This window comes from Diceros bicornis, chromosome 1 (assembly GCF_020826845.1).
Source record: "Diceros bicornis minor isolate mBicDic1 chromosome 1, mDicBic1.mat.cur, whole genome shotgun sequence".
Classification (NCBI taxonomy): domain Eukaryota; kingdom Metazoa; phylum Chordata; class Mammalia; order Perissodactyla; family Rhinocerotidae; genus Diceros; species Diceros bicornis.
The window spans coordinates 27,294,498-27,313,208 of NC_080740.1; the positions used below are offsets into that span (position 1 = coordinate 27,294,498).

The following is an 18,711-nucleotide window of genomic DNA, read 5'->3' on the forward strand; positions in this document are numbered from 1 at the left end:
GTACCATGGATTTTTTTCTTAATAACATACACTTTATCAGGATAAGGAAATACGCTTCTAAGTTTGCCCAGAGTTGATTTTTTAAAAAATTTCAAATGGATGTTAATAGTCAGCAAATACTTTTTCTGTATCAACTAGATCAAGAGTCTACAAACTACTGCTCCCGCAGGCCAAATCCAGCCAACGATTTTTATTTTTGTAAATACAATTTTATTGGAAAACAACCACACCCATTTGTTTGGTATATATGGCTGCTTTCACTCTGCAGTGGCAGGATTGTATAGTTCCAAGAGAGACTGTTTGGCCTACAAAGCTGAAAATATTTACTATCTAGCTAGCTCTCTGCAGAAAACATCTGCCAACCAGATGATACTTCTAAAAAAATAAGATGTAACTTATTTTTTTAACATCTGATCATATGGTTTTGCTGGCTATTCTCAACTTGCCCACGCTAAATTTGTTCTCTGTTCTTTTCTGTTCTGTTCCCTAGGAGGCTGATCTTTACTGCTTGCATCCCCAAGCTCCCTTGCCCTGGCTTTCCATGGGGCCCGAAATGAGAGGCACTAGCAGGAGATAGGAGGGTGGCACTCCCCATTGGTCACAGTTTGGGCAGTGGTGGTCACAATTCTGACCTGTTATAGTTCTGGCAGAGGTTGCCTTCCTCTATGGCTACAAATACTGATGGTTAAACCCTCTTCCATAATTCCATCTCTCACTGGGCATTTCCTCTGCTTGCCCCTTCAGGCCTAGAGGTTTCTGGCTATTGCTGGTCACCAAATGTCCCACCATTCCTTGTGGATTCCATCAACCTTTCTTTAAACAGTTTCTTAAATTCTCTTAAAACCATTCTGTGTGTTTCATCTCTTTCTCACTAGGTCTCTGAAATGTGGTTGTTAACTGTGTGAATTGCTCTTCTAACATTAAACCAACCTTGCATTTTTAGGATCCACTCAATTTGGTCATAATGCATATTGTTATAGGTCACTGGATTCAGTATGATAATTGTTTTTTTAGGTCTTTGTATTTGTGTTCATGAGAGAATGATGTGTTGTTTTCCTTTCTCATTCTGTCCTTTTCAGATTCTGATATCAAGATTATGTCACCCTCATGACAAGATTTAAGGAGTATTCCTTCTGTTTCTATACTATGAATAATTCGTGTAAGATTAAAATTATGTACTCCTTAAATTTTTTTATAAATGTTTGGTAAAATCATCTGGCTTATCATTTCTTCTTGACTCACTTTTACAGGTTCAATTTATCTAAAATTTATCCATTTTATTAAGCTTTCAAATTTATTGGAACAAAGTTGTAATAGTCTCTTCTAAATATCTGCATATACGTGGTTCTGAGGCTTTTTACATTACAATATTTATTTATAAATTCTCTAGGTTTATTTTTTTTATTAGGATTGCTAGATTAGTCTCAATTTATTAGTGTTTTAAAGTAAGCAACTTTTGGCTCAGTTCATCCTGTCATTATACATTTATTTTCTATTATCTTCATGATTTCAAATCTTCTATTTTCTTTAGGCTTATTCACTTGTTCTCTTTATACCACATTAAATTGGATGCTTAGTTCATTACTTTATAACCTTTATTTTTTCCAATATAAGCACATAAGTTATAAGTTTTACTGTAATCATAATTTGAGCTGCAACCCATAAATTTTTTTAAACAGCTTTATTGAGATATAATTCATATATTATACAATTCACTCCTTTAAAGTGAGTAACTCAATAGTTTTTGGTATATTACATTAAGTTAAAAAAATTGTGGTAAGTATATATATAACATAAAAGTTGCCATTTTAACCATTTAAAGTGTACAATTCAGTGACATTAATTACATTCACAGTGTTGTGCAAGCATCACCACTATCTATTTCCAAAACTTTTTCATTACTTCCAACACAAACTTTGTAACTATTAAGCATTAACTCCCCATTCCCCCTCCTCTAGCCCCTGGTAACCACTAATCTACTTTCTGTCTCTATGAATTTGCCTATTCTAGATATTTCATGTAAGTGAAATCATACAATATTTGTCCTTTTGTGTCTGATTTATTTCACTTAGCATAACGTCTTCCAGGTTCAATTATGTCGTAGAATCATTCAGAACTTCATTCCTTTTGATGGCTGAAAAATATTCTATTGTATATATATACCACATTTTGTTTATCCATTCATCTGTTGATGGGCACTTAGGTTGTTTCCACCTTTTGGCTGTCGTGAATAATGCTGCAACAAACACTGGTGTATAAGTATCTATTTTAGTCCTTGCTTTCAATTCCTTCGGGTATATACCTAGGAGTGGAATTGCTGGGTCATATGGTAATTCTATGTTTAGCTTTTTGAGGAACAGCCAAACTGTTTTCCATAGTGGCCACACCATTTTACATTCCTATCAGCAATGTACGAGGGTTCCAATTTCTCCATATTCTCATCAACATTTATCTTTTTTATTTTTTAAATTGTTATAGCCATTCTAGTAGGTGTGAAGTAGTATCTCACTGTGGTTTTGATTTGCATTTCCCCAATGACTAAGGTGTTGAGCATCTTTTCATGTGCTTTTATTGGCCATTTGTATATATTCTTTGGAGAAATATACAATGAAGTCCTTTGCCTGTTTTTAAATTGGGTTGTTGTCTTTTTGTGTGTTGAGTTATAGGAGTTTTTATATATTCTGGATTTTATGCCTTTTCATATTACATAAAAAGAAGCCATTACCCCTTTAACCCATAACCCATTATCTACCTCAGGTAAAATTAGTGATTATTAAACATAGTTTGTGATCAGTGTGGCTTAACAGAGGAGTGATTCTAAGTCCTATTCTCAAAGCTAGGCAGACTTGCCACTGATTTGCTTCTGGCTGTGACCCAGTTACATAAACCACCATTATGATTATTTTATCACTGTTTATTTACCAAATAAAATTGAAAAATGAATAATATATGTATATATTTGTAAGGATGGAATTCTAAATGGAAAGAGCAAAAACCCAGAATAAAATACTGCCCAGAAGCCCAGAGACTACAGACTGTAATATATATATATATATTACTATGCAATAGCAAGACATGATATTGGAAGAAGATACCCATTCCATTTAGTATTTTTCTCTCCACCACTATATGATAATGGTACCAGGGGAGGAGAGAAGTCAGATTCTCCTTCCTTTAGTTTCTCCTCCATTTCAATTTCTAGGGCCTCTCCTCTCAGAACTAACAGAAGCTTCACTGGGATGTGGGGGAGAGGAATGAGGTTGTCATCAGCTATCTGGTCTCTTCCAGCCACCCAGCAGGACAAGGAATTGGCTCTCTTCACGGTTTACTCCTCACAACGACCTTCCAAGTTTAGACAGTGAGGTGGTCAGAAAAGGAAGTCCCCTGGACCCAGTGCTCCTTAACTTCTAAACAAGGTTGTGGGTGGGTACACTAAGGAAGCAGCATTATTGGGGGTGAGGAAGTAAGGAAGGGAGTGAGGAGGACATCGAGAGATTGGAAGAAGCAGAACCATTTGGCTCGGGCCTCAAACTCAGAGCAAACTACCAATTTAGATACTTTTTAATTTGACGACATTGAATTGATCTTGGCCTGCTAAATATCAGTTGTAGCATTGCACAAAGCTAGCATTTCCCTCTCAATAATAAATGCATTTGCAGAAAACAAAAGTTTGAAAAATTTTTCTTTTTAAATGCTTATTTTGGTTTTTAATTATTAATTATAATGGTTAGAAACTGCATCTGGAAGTGGTCCAGTCCTTTTTAGACCTCTGAACAAAACGTTGTTACAACTTTCTACACAGCCAAAAAATAAGTGGAACAGAATATTTATGCTTTTCAAGGCTTACGGTAGGGATCCCAACAAGATGTCTGTGAAAAAGGCTATCAATGAGACTTTAAGATTGGATGTAAGTAAAGAAATGTGTTCATTAAGAACTACTGGTCACCATTTCACCATCCTACTGGAACGTAAACTCTAGGAGGGCAGGGATTTCTGTTTCTCACTAATATAACCTCAGTGCCAGAACAGGACCTGGGACATAGCAGGCGTTACATGTTTTTTGAGTGTATGAATGAATCCCATAGTTAAAAATGTAGTTAAGTATTCTTTTATAAATCTTACTTTTTTTAGATGATATTATAAGAAAATTTTACACTTGAAATGTTTATCATATTTGAAAATAACTTTTCAAACCAGGAAATTATTCTCAATCAAAATATATTTTTCCTTTCTTGTATAGCTCAGCATCTCCATTTCCTTCTATATCATGTTTTAACTGTTCATTAAAATACCACAAGATGGCATATAGAACCTCATAAAGATATTTCTGGATTTTTTTGGTCAAAATTTTACTCCACACTTCTTATAGAAAACCTCCCTTAAATCCAGGCAAGAGGGACCCCACTCTGGACACGGTGCTTGAAGGCAAGGCTGTCTCCTTAGAGCATATGTCCCCCCCTGCACGGTGAGAAGACCACAAGGCCCACGGACATGCCCTTCCTCCCCTGGAGAACCTCTTCCAAGACCTTCCTGGTCTGTCCCGGGAGGGTGAACAGAAAGCTGGAGAGCACATTCCAAAGGCCTGGGCTGGTCAAGGGCTGCGTCTGCAGGAAGTGGGGTGGGTTGGGACAAAGAGGGCTCTCTGAGAACAGCTCTCCCTGCTTTGCCCAAACTTATTAGGGTGAGGCTTGAGAAGTTCAAGAATTCTAGAAACCTTAAGAAGGCATATTTGCCGAGGTAGGAATAGTTTGTTGGCTTGATTTATACCTTCTAAATATTTAGGTATCTGGTACGTAGATCTCCATTTTTGCTGTTGTCCGGGATCTGCAAACATTAAAGACTATGTGCATGTATATAATTTGTGGGTATTTTCTGTATTTGTTTACTTAAAATTTGTATTTGGAATCTCCACATTAGAATCCTGAGATTTCAGTAATAAAATCAGCATTTTATTTGAATAGCTTGTATTGGCTATTTATCACGAAGTAAAAATAACTTTCATCACACATGCCTATAATAGAATTTGCAAACAGAGATGAGAATGGCAACTATTACAGCTATCCACCAATATTCTGCTTTTCCTCCTTCCAGGAATATAGTAGGATGGTACTTACCTATCCTTTGGTAATAGATGTGGCTCATTTTTTTTTAAAAACTTTGGTTTAGACTCTTTTTATAAAATTTTATTGAGATGATTCTCATACCATAAAATTCATCCTTTTCAAGTTTACAATTCAGTGGATTTTAGAATTTTCAGAGTTATGCAACCATCGCTACTAACTTGAGAACATTGTCATCACCACAAAAAGAAACCCGTATCCATTAGCAGTGTGTGACTAGGTTTGACCATTGTAACACCAGTGGGAAGGATGTGCGTAACTTCACAGCAAGTCCCTTCAGAGCCGGTGCTCACTTCCCCATCTTCTCCCCTTGCTATGGTGATGGTGTATTCCAGAGGTGAGGCTCCATCAGCCTGCATCTTGGAGTGAGGATGAAAATGGAGCCACGCTCTTAATGAACTGAGAGGGTGACTAAGAAATAAAGCTTTGTCGTTTTAAGGCACTAAGATTTTGGAATCGTTTGTAGACCCAGCATAGCATAGCTCAACATGACCGACGTACACAGGATAAAGGTCTGTTTGATGAAAAATTATTAAGGAGAGGCAGAATTAAAAAAAAAATGTTTAGAAATTGTAATTCTAAAATGACTCATTACTAATTATCCTCTTACAATGGAAAAAGAGGCTGATTCTGGGTCGGATGATCACTGAAAGAAAGTTACTTCATTTGAGCTAAGAAAAGGACACTTGACCACTTATATTTAACCAAGAGAGCATCCAATATGACTCCATCATGAACTTTGTTCTGCTGACGGGAGCAAGATAGGTATCACTGTTTGAGACAACTATGCTTTCTTAAGGTTTCTTTCTGGAATTCTACCTGGAATTTATTCAGTCTCTCGTATAAGATGAGGTCCTGGATTGATTTCTTTCCCCAAATCACTTATCCTTCAGCCTATATTAAACATAATTTAAATCTTTCTTCTTAAATTAGTAATTGCAATACAGGTCTCCATTTTCAAGATCACATATCACTGTTCAGTATGGTTGATGCATAAAATATGTGAGATACTCTATAGATCTTAAGAAATGCTCCATTCATTACTAATGCTATCAGCATAGTTAAGGTTTCTATTACTCATCATCACTGCAAATTATATCAACTAATCCCCATGCTTTTCTTCCCTCATCCTTTAATCAATTCTTTACTAGGTGCCAGATCAAACTTCCTAAAACACTGTTCTGATTATGACACTTCCCTATACAAAGACTTTCAATAGGTCTCAGAAAATAAAAAATAATTTAGCCCTTTGGTAGGGCTACTGTAACAAAGTGCTACAAACTTGGTGGTTTAAACAAAAGATATTTATTGTCTCAGTTCTGGAGGCCACAAATGTGAGATGAAGGTGTCGACAGGGTTGGCTCCTTCCAAGGGCTGTGAGAAGGAATCTGTTCCATGCCTCTCCCATGGTTTCTGAGGTTTGTTGGTAATCTTGGGCATTTCTTGGCTTATAGAAGAATCACCCCAATTTTTGCCTTCATCTTCACATGGCATTCTTCCTGAGTCTGTGTCCAAATTTCCCCCTTTTGTAAGGACATCAGTCATATTGAATTAGGGCCCCACTCTACTCCAATATGCTCTCATCTTAACTAATGTTAATATCTGCAATAATCTTATTTCCAAATAAGGTCACATTCTGAGTTACTATGGGTTAGGATTTCAACTTATGAATTTGAGGGGGGGAAACAATTCAACTCATAATAGTATTCAAAGCCCTCACAAGGTTTCCTACTTCCCTTTTCAGCCTTATCTCCCTGTACCTCTCTACTTCACTTTATACTCGAGGCACTGTGGACAATAAAAAGCCCTGCCCTTCTGTGAATCATTAAAATACTTTCCTGTTTCTGTGCGTTTCTTCTCCTCTAATTCTTTTGTACTTTCACCAATCCTATACATTCTTCAAGGTGAAACTCAAATGATTCTTCTTCCATAAGCATAAACAAGTTTACTATTCAGAAATAACCTCTCTTTCTTGCCTCAAGTACATTATTTGTCCTTCTCTTATGGAATTTAGCACGTAACTTCTAACTTGTGTTATTCTATATTTTTTACCAAACTGTAAGTCCCTCATGAGGACCAGGCACACATCTGACTCATCTTTTGATCTTCCCACAGTATTCTTCAAAGTGCTTTATAACAAATATTGTTGAATGAAGATATATATATCATAGAAATTATAGTTGAAAATCTTTGATATTGGTTACTTTATCATTAGTGACTTTTTCATGATTGCGAACGAAAATCCTATTAATGGATACTTTTGGCTTTAAGAGATATTATGGAAATGCACAAATGTTTTCAAATCAACATACAGTTTCAGATCCTAATCCTGAGCCTGTCTAACAAGGTAAAAGTACCAATATCCTGTAAGAGCTCATTAAACAATTCTAAATATTTTCCTACAATATTGTTTTTAGAAGTTCCAATGACACAGAAAAAAGTTTCACTTAATTCACTGTATGGTTGAATAAATATTTATTAATCCCATTCTAGGTAGTTCAAACATTTTTTAAAAGGGGGAAATATTTCAAAAAAATTAAAACTGAAAACATGGATCCATATCAGATAAAGATCTGAGAGTTTTAGGCTGGAATTTAGTTTACTTCTTAAGAAGCAAGCATGCTTTGCCTGTTCTCTTTGTAGAAGAGAAAGTGAATTCTATATACGCTTCCTTTGCCTTTATATGTATGCACTGATATTCAAACGTGGCACACCTTTGGATAAATAAATAGTTATAAAATAAACCTTCAGGATTTGTCATTAAGAGTGTGTAAAGACACTTCTTCTATACAACCTTTTTTGATGGAAAAGATATCAAGATTCAAGGAGTTATACATTCTAAACAAGCACTTTAAATGAATTTTGGTATTCACTAACTTAAGTACTCAAGGACTTGGTTTGAAGAGTCCAACAGACTAAAAGTCTGCTTTTCAAGAGTACTGTGATCGTCTATCAACGGACAGATTTTGGCATTTCTATATTCTAACAGTTCACGATCCTTGCTTGATGTCAGTAATTCATTACCAACTATGCCAATAGTTGCATCTTCTACCAGAATATTGGCTTGGTATGCTCCAACTGGAATTTCAGGCAATCCAATGTAGTCATGATCTGCCACCACTGAACCTTGTAAGAGATAAAGACTGTCTGAAAGAAGAAACATCATAAGTTTGCCTTTTAGAATTATAATCAAACATCATTTAAAAAAAATTAAACAATGTTTAATGTGGAACAAAATTCCCAGTAAAAAAATTAACTATCAAGATTAACTTCTGGTGTGTTCTCCTATCTACTAAATAAATATATATGTCAAAGAATAAATAAAATGATATATAAATTTGACAGTTCATACATACAGAATTCGGGAAAGACCAAGGATTTTGAGAGTCATGTTTTCCTGTTCCATTGACCCGTCTTTGGTAGGTGTGGGTGAGGGGGTGAAAGGGGCTCAGGATTATGGTATAGATTAAAAACAAAGTTATAAAACTATATTTTTGATGTTGATGATTTTTTTTTTTTTAATTTTATTTATTTTTTCCCCCAAAGCCCCAGTAGATAGTTGTATGTCACAGCTGCACATCCTTATAGTTGCTGTATGTGGGACACGGCCTCAGCATGGCCAGAGAAGTGGTGCGTTGGTGCGCGCCCGGGAGAACCCAGGCGGCCAGCAGCGGAGTGTGCACACTTAACCGCTAAGCCACAGGGCCGGCCCCTGATGATATCCTTAATATGCTTTTGCAAAGCATTTCTGGGTGAATTAACAGGGTCTTAAAAGATTTTAACAAACAGAATTGTTAAATCCTTAAATTTACAACTTGAGATAATTTTCCAATCTTTATAGAATCCATATTAGGGCAATATCAAATTACAATATATTATTTTGTATTGTATTGTACTGTATTTATATTGTATTATTTGTATTGTAATAAATATTATACAGTAATTACAATATAAAGTTATAAACTAAAACGAAGATAAAGTTTCTAGAATCAGTCTTATGTAATAGGAATGTGTAAGTAGGCAGGTTGCAATGAAGTAGTTTTAAAAGCTTAGCTTACTTAAGTCTAATTTAATATGAAAATACTTAAAAACTTTTAAGGTGTAGCTGACTCCATACTGAAATACTGACAAGGAATTTTCCTTGTCAAATTTTGTTCTATTTTGAGCAAATTTATCATCACTACCAGGAAAAAAATACTCAAATGTTAAACTGATAGCCAAGCAGCAGCATCTTTATAAATAAATGTTAATGTATATAAAAGGATTCCTCCCTACCTGACGTTTTAATTCATTACAAGGAACTCTTCCACCACAGCTGATTAACTTCCTGGACCCCTGCCTTCTGTTTCTGGATTTTCTCCCAAAACATTAAGATTCTCTTGAAGATTTTAATAGCTTAAAGAGTTCTCAAATTTTAAGTTCGAGAAATAGCAAAAGGAAGATTAATTGCCCATTTAAATTAGAGATCAATGAAAGTTTCTCAGAGCAGACAAATTTGTTAATATGTCCTGGAACACGATCTCACTCCACTCATCCTCATACTAATATGTGAAAAGCTCACTTGGGCCTATTCCAATCCCAGAAGTTTATACATTTAAGAACTTCCAATTTACAAACTTTAGTAGATGAAACAAAGCTATGCTCTCTACTGACAGATGGAATAAGTGGACTTGGACTTCTAAAGACATTTAGTTTTGCCCACTTAGTTCTTCATTAGGCAAAGTATTCTTGGTATTTTAGTTTTGAGAAGTTTTCTAAGTTTAATCCCCCCAATTCTTCTTAATGCAAAAGTAGTAATTAGACTGAAAATATTCTTAAGAAGATACACATATTTATGATGGAAATAAAAGTATGGATAATTGAAGGTGGCAAGACAATGAATTTGTATGTTAGTATGGATGAATTGCTGGACAAGAGGCACAATTCTGAAGCATACAAAAAAATCATGCAACCCAGGAGAAGTGCTATGCGCAATAGCAGCAAGAAAGAAGAAAAATGATTAATGAAATTGAAACACTTTTAGAATGTGTTGCTAGAGGTTCAACATCCACGTTTGCTATTGGCCTCTTAATACCTGGAGAAGGCTAGATAGTAGTTTAGAAGAGAGCTTAAAAAGGTAAGATATAGTAAAAGTGCTGCTGATGAAATTTTTCTAACAAGCCATGGAGAATTCCATAGATTCAAGGCCTGTACAGTGCTGCAGAGTATCAGTGACAGCACATACCACAGCACTTAGGGTATTTCCAAAGATCTTTGCAGAGATTTTTGATGAAGGAAGTTTTCTATCTCAAAATTTTTTTTCCAAACAGATGAAGCAGGTCTATTTCAGAAAAATATGTCCAGTAAACATATATCAACTGGGAAAATATGCATATATGTAAAGCTCTTAGAAGTTATTATTTTGATTTGCTGGAAATGCATTCATAGACCTGGAGCTTAAGAACCTCCTAGTTACACTGGACTTAGAAAAGAACGGACTTTACCAACCTCACTTGTTTGTAAGAGGAGAGCTATATAAGTAAGTGACATACATATATATATTTGAATATATATATCTGAATATATATATACACACTTTCTTTTAAATAAATGATAAACTTTAAAGCACCTTATTGTAATAAAACTGTAGAGAACAAGGATTACATTCATCAAATTCTACACAAATCACTTTATATGCAATGGAAACCCACTCTGGAGATTTCAAGCCTTGTTTGTGTAGGAAAAAAACAAAATTCTCATTCATTCAGAAAGGTCAAATATGTTTCAACTCCTACTATGGTCTCAATCTTCTGGAACCAAGAGAAATGCTCTTTACCTTCAAAAAAGATTACCAAAGATAACCAGAAAAGAGACTCTTGAGGCCTTACGTCCATGTTGAAATAATATTTTAGATTCATTGGGTTATATAAAATATATTATTAAAATTATTTTCACCTATTTTCTTGTAATTTTTTAACATGGCTACTAGAAAATTTAAAATTACTTATTACACAATTTTTGCATTATATATCTATTGGACAGTACTGATCTAGAATAATCCTGAGTTAAAAATATAGAAAAGAACAAGATAAGTTTTTGCCCTCAAGATAGAGAAAGGTACACAAACACCATTTTTAAAGGACTTCTCTACTCAGTCACATTACACTATAGACTCTTCTTAAATATTTTTCTTTTCTCATTCTATCAATTTAGTTATGATTATGACATCTGTTTAATAAAAGCATTATTTCAGCTTTGACAAGACTAAATAATTAAGGTTTTTACTTTCCTAAAAATGGAGATATTTTCAAGACATTACAGGAAGGTGTCATTAGCAGTTTTGACACACTTTTCCTTATGTAGCTTTAAGGAGTAAAAAAATGAGATTACGATATAAATTTTTAAAGTTCTTTAAGGAGAAAAATAAGTTAAAATCAAAGCTTCAGAAGTCTGAGTGATTTGGATTAATCTATTTCTTCAAATGGAAAGGAAAGTACAAGGTTTCAGAATAATTAATTTTCTTATTCTGAAGACAGGTGACTAGAGTAATCCTATACATGGCCTGATAATCCTAAAACTATTAGAATGTGTTGCCATACTAGTATACCCTTTCTCTTGATAAAATAACAACTAATATAACAACTAATAACTATAACTTGATACTATATAATTGTCATTATAATAGATAACCAATACTAACAGAAAACTGAACGATTATTAGTTTAGAGATTACATAACTAAGAGGCCAAAGGGAGGTTCTTTGTATAAACTATATTAATAATAAAGCCAAGATCATGGGCTTGATAATACAGGGGCTAAGCTTTGTTTTGTTTCATGAATGTAGACCATAATTGTGGTAGGCAGAATAATGGGCCCCTAAAGATGTCCATGTACTAATCCCTGGAACCTGCGAGTACGTTATCTTACACGGCAAAGGAAAATTAGGGTAGTGATGGAATTAAGGTTGCTAACTAGCTGACCTTAAAATAGGGAGATTACCCAGGTGGGCCGAAGGACGAGGGTACTTAAATGTGGAAGAGGGAAGAAGAAGAGCAGGTTGGAGTGACCTGATGTGAGGAGGCCTCTATCTGCCATTGCTGGCTTTGAAGATAGAGGAAGAGGGCCACAAGCCAAGCAATGTGAGTAGCCTCCAGAAGGTGGAAAAGGCAAGGAAACAGATTCTTTTCTAGAACCTCCAAAAAGGAAGACAGCCCTGCCAATGTCTTGATTTTAGTCCAGTGAGACCTATTTTGGACTTCTAAGCTGCAGAACTGTAAAATAAATTTGTGTTAAGTCACTAAATTTGTGGTAATGTTATGGCAGCAACAGAAAACTTATAAAATAATGAAAAACATCTCACATGTTTTTCTGTGAAGGAAAATCAGACTAACACCTTTGTAGGAGGCAGACACAAATCTACCACAATAACTCCCACCCAAAACAAAACAAACAAATAAAACTACTCAAAATCTATGGTGGATAGAATAATGGGTCAATAACATTTTCCCTTTCAAAGGGGAACATTATGATTACAAAGACACTATGGTCATAAAATTTCTTGTTAAAATAATTAATCTTGAAAAGGTGCCTGGCATTAAACTAGACAAAATGACAGAGGCCTGCCTAAAATAGCAATGAGAAATATTATAGACCTAGTACTGAATGTGCTCTCTCTACATTATGTTCTAGATAAGAATGGATAAGAAGTTGGCAACAGAAGCATATCTGCTTTGGACAGTGAGTCTTTAATACAGCTACAAAATCTCAAGGCTGGTAAGAGTACCACTGACAAGTGCAGACAGACAAATTCATAGTTCTTTTGGCTACAGCTCGTCCAAATTTACATCAAATAAAAAAACTGGGATGATTATTCAAAGACATTTTGTTTGCTTTAAATTCAGTTCAAGGACTATTTAAAATCAGCTTTTGAGGTAAAGATTTTCAGGAAAATATGCAATAATGAAGAAAAAGATGGCAGAAATCACATTTATTTCGAATTTCTGCAAATTAAGAGAAACACAAAAAAAGGATCAAATAGCACCAGATTCCAAGATGGCCAGATCGGTACTTCCTTTGGTTAACAAGAAAAAACAATTCGACCCATCAATCTCAGGTTCCTTATATATACACCAGTACTAATGTGAGTGAGCAACTTCCTTTCCATTACTGGAAGAGTATCTGCAGAGAACTCAAGCAAGAGGCAAAAATTATACTGTCTCTGTTTAGAAACTCTTCTACTCAATTGGGTTCTGAAAAATGCAGGAGTAGCAAAATGTTTGGCCTCCTTTCTAAGAAAGTCTTTGGTAAGAGCAAATTGCAAAATGTTGAAACAGATCCTGATACAGCAACATTTTAAGCGTAAATTTTGTATTAATTAAGGAAGGTTAACACATTAAAAGGGAGCAAGTCCTGAATGCCAAAGATTAATGGGAAAATCAGCATAAAGAAGAGAGGACAACAGGTATAATCCTTTTTTTTTTCTACTTAACTTGCACAAGGGAGAAATTAAAAAGGGTAGTTCAGAACCGAGAAGAGGCACACAGGGAACGAAAATGCTTATCTTCTAAGAGAATGAAGGTACTGTGAGTTTTCAGAATGAGACCAGTCCAAGATAAGTTTACCACTAGAGCAACTAGGTCTGTCACAAGCATAAGGAAAGGTACTAAAAGCTTTTGACACAAGAGTAGTGACCCAGATGAGAGGCAGAGTTGAGCTGTTACTGAGCAGCCCCCAAGGGCTTCATATCCTAAAAAATAGGGTAAGTGTAGGTTATCTGTTGTTATTGCTTTTGTAATTATTATTTACTTATGCCTATTAAATAACTCCATTGTTTACATTGTTCAAAAATGTACTAAATTCTATCTTCCATTAATTGTTACTCATATTCAAATAATACTGATGCTTTTTCTTTCTCTATAGAAAAGGCAAAATTAACTGGCTAAGGTACCAAGTAACTTCTCAGTTATCTACCCCAGAGAAATTCTAGGGAGCAGATACAATAGGACAAAATAAAAGAGTCTCAATAAAGTGGGCCTTACTCTGAAAGCTATGGGAAAATCTCATTTAGCTCTAGTCTATGAAAAGAAAGGGTTAGAAAGATCAGGATATCTTGACTGTTCAGAACCTTATTTTGGGGCAAGTACAACCTTGTTTAGGGTGCTGTCATTTCTTCTTGTAGCATCTTAGAGCACTCTGGGTACATCCCACTCTGTACCATACCCTGCACCCACCATGACCTGACTATGATGCAACAATACTCAGATTATTAAAAATTAATCATATTTTTTAAAGTACCCTAATATATTTATCTCACAACAGGATTCTGGACAGTATGGGTTTTTTTGGCATTAATTATCTTAATTGCTGATTTTCCATGCTAAAATGAGGCACAAAGTGACTAATAAAATATTGTGAAAGTGAACACAAAGAAGACATAACTCTTCCTTCTGTGAAACAGGCGCACTATCTCCCACATGAACTGTGGGAAAGTGTATGAAAAGTGCACTAGAAATCAAAATAAAATCTCTTACAAGCCTGACAGTTCCAGAAGAGACATTCTGATAAAACAGACTACGAGGTATCTAAAACTGTACCAAATTTTATAAAAATGAGAACGGAAAAGAAAACCTAACCAAAGGAGGGGGGAGATTTCTTATATTTTTAACTTCTCATTCAAAGAAAGTAAAAATGTGGAGAAACGATAGATATTTACCTTGTTCACTAGATTCTCTTACGTAGGGCTTAAGGTGAGACATTTTGATAGGTCTTTTAAGTCTAGTCCCAGTGTTGTCTCTCAGAACAGCACATCCACTTTCTGTAATATAATCTATGACACAAGGACCAACCCATTCAGACTGAAAACGGCCATCCTTCCACCAATTTTTTCTTTGTCTTAAAACTTCGTGACCCACTTTTAGATGAAATGGATTTAATTGCTTTGGTTTCTTTTTAACAATGATTTTGCTTTTATTTAGTTCATCAAAATTGTTGTTCTCCATCTACGAGTGCAAAAAAAAGAGAACAAAGGGATGAAAGAGCTCGAGTTTCTTGAAGGTAAATGCAGATAATAATATTATAACAAAATGGTTATTTACTGAGAGGCTATAAAAGGTAGGCATGAATCCCACTTAATTCTTAAAACAATATTTCAAAGTTAGTATTATTACCTCAACTTTACAAAGAAGGTAAACTGAGATAGATTAAGTAATTTGCCCAAGTCAAACAACTGGAAAGCAACAAGACCAGGGATTTGAATTCAGCTCTACTTGATTCCAAAATACATGGCTTTCCCATTATTGTCTCTCAGAATTTCATAGCTAATAAGCATACTGTTTAATCAAGACAAGAAGAATTTGATAGAAAAAAATTTGGTTTAACGATATATCGTATGTATGTGTGTGTGCATCCATGTGTGTGTATATGCTGAAATTAAAAAAACAATCACTGTCTAGATTTTTAGATTATAGAGTTTTCTATTAAATAGAATCACCTGGCCTGCTGAAGTTGTCTTATTCTCCATTATTTTGTCAGCTTCTTTAATTGCACCTAGAATTTTGGCAAACATATTTGTATTATCACCATCCACTTCATGAAGAATATCTGAAGTCTCAGGCACACAAGGATTTCGATTAAACATTTGAAAATATGGTGTATTTTTAGAAGGCTCCTATTTTAAGGAAAATAAACCACAATTTGTAATAAAACATTTATCTAGCCAAGAAACAGTCATAACTCAAAAGTAGACAGTTCTATAAAGGCACATACCAAGTGAGTCACATTGAAGGCAAATGAAACAGCTGATAGGTGATCATCCCAGTTGTTTGGGTGGTCAGCACAGTGTTTGGAAAGAAATGTTTTGATTGCGCTAGATGGACTTTCAGTTGGATTAACAGTTTGGGAGGCGTGAGAAATTACAATTTGCTTTGTGCCAAACAATCCACGAAGTTCAACATTGATCTGCAAAATATATAAAACAAAGTTGACTTTAAAATTTCTATTTTATTTTTCCCTTGACTGAAAGGTTTCAAAAGAATTTGAATCTTGCCTTTTTCATTGACCATAGCCATTCTATATAAAAACATACATATTTTGTTTAAAACAGCAATTACCATTTATTGAGTCCTTATTGGGACTCAATGCTGACCAATGCTGGTCAACACACTAAGTGCTTTACATTACTGTCATTATACCTTACAACAATCTTATGAGGCATTATTAACCCCATTTTAAAGATAAAAAGCTAAATGAAGCTTTGAGAGGTTAAGTGCCTTGTCAGAGACACACATACAACAAAGAAATGGAAGAACAGAATTTAACATGAACTCTGAGTTCAAATAACATTTTAATTCAGTAGACAGTTTCTCAAATAAACACTAAGTCACATAATCCTGTAACAGTTATGTGTCCTTGGCCACATCACTAAACCTCAGTTTCCTCATCTGCCAAATGACGAAAATCCTAACCAGGACTCTTTTGAGGATTAAATGAGTAAATGTTTGTAAAGCACTTAAAACACTTCTTGGCAAGTAGTCAGCATTTTATAACTCTTAATTTTACTATTATTACTGTTGTTGTATTTATTATGTGCAGGGCCTAAAAGAAGTCAAGAGGTCAGCCCCGTGGCCTAGTGGTTAAGTTTGGCATGCCTCTCTTTGGTGGCCCAGGTTTGGTTCCTGGGCGTGGACCTACACCTCTGGTTGGCGGCCAACAAATTAAAGAAGTAATTTTTCCTTTGAAAATGTTTATTCTCTTTCCTTCAGAGGTTTACAAAAAATTCTTTGTGAATTTTATTGAAACAATTTAGCAAATACTCTAAGCTGTGTTGGAAACATCTGTATTTTCATCGAACTGTATAATAAATCTCCCACGTTGTGTAAAATGTTCTAATCTTATTTCAACACTTCAGCAGTGTTTTCTGTCAGTATTTGCTGACAAAAGAAAACATTTTATTTTGTTATCAGTATGCTTTCTGTGTAATATTTAAGCCACTTAAATCATAGCAAATAGAACAAATTTTCCCAATCATATGTGATTTTTAGTTTTTTGTTATCATTAAACCTCACAAAAGAGGCTTATAAACATTTACTTTACCTTTGGTAAAATTTTCAAAGTCTTGGACTGATTATTACGTGACTTGAAACTTGATGCAAAAACTGCTGGCGATTCATAATGGCTTCATACTGTCATTATCTAATATCTTGAAGCACTGTACGCACTTAGGGTAAGGCTCTTCATTAATAAAGGTGGAAGCAATCCAATATTTCAAATAGTTTTCTTGATAATTTTGAATTTTGGTAGCCAATTTCCTATCAGATCTGATTCGCTCATATTTGTTATCATCTCATTAATGTGTCTATGAAAGAGCCAGGACAAGAAGTTAAGCAGAAGTGTCAGCTCTATCATTTTGTTGTGGTTGATAGGTGATTGCATTACTGGTATTATCTTGTTTCACTGAAAGAAACTTAAGCCACTTGGCTATTCTGTGGGGAGTAGTCTGGCGAAAACTAGCCGATATCCATGAATTCAATTACTGTTGAAAACAAAAGAATGAGTGAGGGAACCACTGTAGACTCCTACATGTTGTGGATTCTCATTTTTCTCTCAGGATACCTTCGCGTACAAGGTGTGACATATAATCATCTGCCTTGTTGATTCAAGATGCTATTATCAATCTGCATACATTATTAGTAAACCTTCATTTTTTTCTTATTAGATAAAAAAGAAATAAAAACAGAAGTTTTAATATTCCCATCCCACAAACTGGACTGTCTTACACACCCCATTTTGCAGACCACTGCTCTGGGATCCGAACTGGCAAACACCGGGCTGCCACAGCGGAGCGCGTGCACTTAACCACTTAAGCCACCGGGCTGGCCCAATGATTATGTATATTTTAATCACTAAAAACTTAAAAGGAACATAATAAACTCAAAAATTAAGAAAAACAGGGCCCGGCCCCATGGCGTAGCAGTTAAGTGCGCGTACTCCACTGCTGGCAGCCTGGGTTTGGATCCTGGGTGCGCACGGACGCACCGCTTATTAGGCTATGCTGTGGTGGCGTCCCACACAAAGTGGAGGAAGATCGGCACGGATGTTAGCTCAGGGCCGGTCTTCCTCAGCAAAAAAAGAGGAGGATTGGCATGGATGTTAGCTCAGGGCTGATCTCCCTCACAAAAGAAAAAAAAAAAAAATTAAGAAAAACAATCTATAATCTCATCACTCTAAAAAAAAAACTCCTTGGTAACCTTATGGATTTTTATTTTACTTTTTAATATCTTTTTTTAACATAGTTATGTAAATATATGTATATGTAATATATGTAATAATATTCTTATCCAAATTTTCAACTTAATGTGGTAAACACTGTCCATGTTATTTGTTTCATTGCAAACGTCTTTTTTTTTGCTGAGAAAGATTTGCCCTGAGCTAACATCTGCTGCCAATCTTCCTCTTGTTTTTTTTGTACATGAGCTGCCATCACACCATGGCCACTGACAGACAAACGGTGTAGGTCTGCACCCGGGAACTGAACCTGTGCTGCTGAAGCACACCAAATTTAACCACTAGGCCACCGGGACTGGCCCTAAACATCATTTTTAATGGCTACAAAATA

The 18,711-nt window shown here is 35.1% G+C and overlaps 1 protein-coding gene across 4 annotated transcripts in view; it reads right to left on the bottom strand.

Moving 5' to 3' along the window:
• Positions 1 to 7,578: 7,578 nt before the first annotated feature.
• Positions 7,579 to 18,711, bottom strand: part of GIN1 (gypsy retrotransposon integrase 1) — a 31,541-nt gene continuing 20,408 nt past the window's right edge. For all 4 annotated transcript variants that reach the window (XM_058537240.1, XM_058537197.1, XM_058537219.1 and 1 more), the window contains 4 exons: positions 15,864 to 16,055; positions 15,589 to 15,765; positions 14,812 to 15,097; positions 7,579 to 8,267 (listed from right to left, as the gene is read on the bottom strand). In XM_058537240.1, the coding sequence (XP_058393223.1) occupies positions 7,993 to 8,267; positions 14,812 to 15,097; positions 15,589 to 15,765; positions 15,864 to 16,055 (930 nt within the window). In that variant the 3' untranslated portion in view covers positions 7,579 to 7,992. The remainder of the gene's footprint in view (positions 8,268 to 14,811; positions 15,098 to 15,588; positions 15,766 to 15,863; positions 16,056 to 18,711) is intronic.